This window comes from Olea europaea, unplaced genomic scaffold (assembly GCF_002742605.1).
Source record: "Olea europaea var. sylvestris unplaced genomic scaffold, O_europaea_v1 scaffold1836, whole genome shotgun sequence".
In the NCBI taxonomy this organism is placed as follows: Eukaryota; Viridiplantae; Streptophyta; class Magnoliopsida; order Lamiales; family Oleaceae; genus Olea; species Olea europaea.
Window position 1 is genome coordinate 387,291 of NW_019236129.1, and position 2,525 is coordinate 389,815.

The 2,525-nt window shown below is 33.5% G+C and overlaps 1 protein-coding gene across 1 annotated transcript in view; it reads right to left on the minus strand.

Annotated features, from left to right (window-relative positions):
* Window positions 1-2,135, minus strand: part of LOC111378585 (general transcription factor 3C polypeptide 3-like) — a 13,357-nt gene extending 11,222 nt beyond the window's left edge. Inside the window, exons 1-2 of the mRNA XM_023001820.1 lie at window positions 1,587-2,135; window positions 798-916 (exon numbers count right to left, since the gene is read on the minus strand). Coding sequence (XP_022857588.1) covers window positions 798-916; window positions 1,587-2,135 — 668 coding nt within the window. The remainder of the gene's footprint in view (window positions 1-797; window positions 917-1,586) is intronic.
* Window positions 2,136-2,525: the final 390 nt, after the last annotated feature.

The following is a 2,525-nucleotide window of genomic DNA, read 5'->3' on the forward strand; positions in this document are numbered from 1 at the left end:
AAATAAATACTCAACAACCTTCCATCAAACCCAGACAAAAACCCAAAAAATATTAAAATCTCTCTCTAACATCCTCCAATTCTCACGGTCTTTCTACCATTATCTAATCTTCCCATAAATACGACATCTATAGACCTTTCACACCCCATCTCATACATTCATTTTCGGAGTACATCTTTCCCAAACTAAGTGCATCTCCATTTCTATTTCTTCTTTCATTAACCAAAGACGCTCATCTTTCCCTTTCAGCTTATCAATCACATTCTTCTCCTGGACTAGCCAAACTATGAAAAAAAACACCTTGAATTTGCATCTGCCTCCACCCATTATTTTTTGTCACCAAGAAATTAGATACTGAAGCACGATCTCTTCAAACCTATTATTAAAGTTAATTCCCTACCAATAAAACATCAAACGAAAAACTTATGACTTGCTTTGTTTAGATCTAATTCGGCTGTACGGTGTTCACTAAATCTTGAACAGTCCCTGGACACGTGGTGAAGGAGCATGATACTTTTTTGAGTAAAATTTGTTTACTTTCGATACCAAAGAAGTATTTATATGTAAATACATTCTGTTATGACAATAAATTTACAAAGCAACAAAACTGACGTGGTCAGCTTCCTCAAGTAAACTAAGGTTTATAAGCATTAGGTGCCAAATTTGAATTTATAAACCTAAAATTTTGAATCTTTTAACTCATGAGTTGAGTAAGTTAAAATGCCCAGACCATCAGTAAGTTCAAATTTTGGACATTTAGACCTGAAAACAAACTGAAAAGAACAGATAATACTCACAGTTCTGCAGCGGAAGCAAGAGGCTTAAATCCCTGAAACACATTACCAGTTTGATGGTCATCTAGAACTTTCACCCTTTCATGAAGAACAGTAGTTGAAAGCCGTTTCCGGGCTTTAACCTAAATCCATACATTGAAAATAAAGTGAAATGATGAATAAAATTTAGCAAAGTTAAATATATAAAAGAAGGATTTAAAATGGATAAGTTACTGTTTTCTCCAAACATTTTCTTTGGCTTGAAATTATTTTGGCATTGTGAAACTTTTGTGACAAATAAGTTTGAGGAAGTTATTTTTGGATTTGAAGTACAAAATTATACTTTTCTTGGAAGTTAAGAAAAATAAGTCCACGTTCTCTTTAGCTTAGCATACATGCAGAAAGTCGGGGGAAAAAAAGTTCTTTGTAGCCAAGAAAAAGTTAATCAGGAATCAGGCATTGCTTTTTTGGTTGTTGTTCACATTTCATGACATTTTGGTGCGGAAGTGATAATAAAATTCTCGTAATAAGAATCGTAATGAAAGAAATATGAAAACTATATACGATAACTTGCTTCGATTGATTTGATAATGAATGAATGAATGAAAATTATAAAATGGTCCTATATTTATAGGTAAATTATTCATATTCCTAATAGTACTAGGAGATTGAAATAAGGAAACTAGGAAACTAAGTCTAATCGAATTAAAACTCAATAAAGAAACTATAATTCTAATAAAATATAAAGTCCTATTACAAAAGAACTAAATAGAAAATAAAATTCTAAAGAGATAAAACATATTGTTATACTACATCAATCCCCTTCACTTGAAGGAGAGTTTTGTATTTGCAAGGAAAATTCATGTGGAGGAAAGTATTCATAGATATCAGCAACATTAAAAGTGTTGAAAATGTTCGCATCTGATGGAAGATCAACTTTCTAAGCAGTACACCAATCTTTTGAAGAATGCGAAAAGGACGAATCTTCTTATCTTTAAGCTTATTGTAAGTGCCAACAGGAAAATGATTTTTTCTGAGATAGACCATCACTAAATCACCTTCGTTTAATAGTTTAAGGCGCCTTTGTTGGTCGACAGCAGTCTTGTAACGGATATTAGCATCTTCTAAATTTTGTTTTACCTCTTGATGAATTCTTTGAATACGTTCAGCAAACTCTTCTGCATTAGAATTGACATTAGGAAGTCGAATCAAATCTACTGTGTGCCTTAGAACATTGGTGTAAACAACTTCAAAAGGAGGCTTCATGGTAGATCGATTAAGCATACTGTTAAAAGCAAATTCAATTTGTGGAAGGGCAACATCCCACTGTTTTGGTTTATCTCCACTAACTGCTCGAATCATATTGCCAAGAGTTCGATTAGCCACTTCTGTTTGACCATCTGTCTAGGGATGACTTGTGCTACTAAACTTCAAAGAAGTGTCAAATATTCTTCACAATGTCCTCAAGAAGTGACTTAGAAACTTTACATCTCTATCAGAAGTTATAGAACGAGGGATGGCATGTAAGCGAACGATCTTGCGAAAAACTAGATTAGCCACATAAGAAGCATCTGCAGTATTTTTACAAGGAATGAAGTGAGCCATTTTTAGAAATTGATCAATTATGACCAGAACAAAATCAACTCTCCGTTGAGTTCGTGGGAGACCGAGAACAAAATCCATTGTAAAATCTTGCCATATTGTATCTGGAACAGGCAAAGGGGTATAAAGGCCAGTATTTTGAGCTTGTCC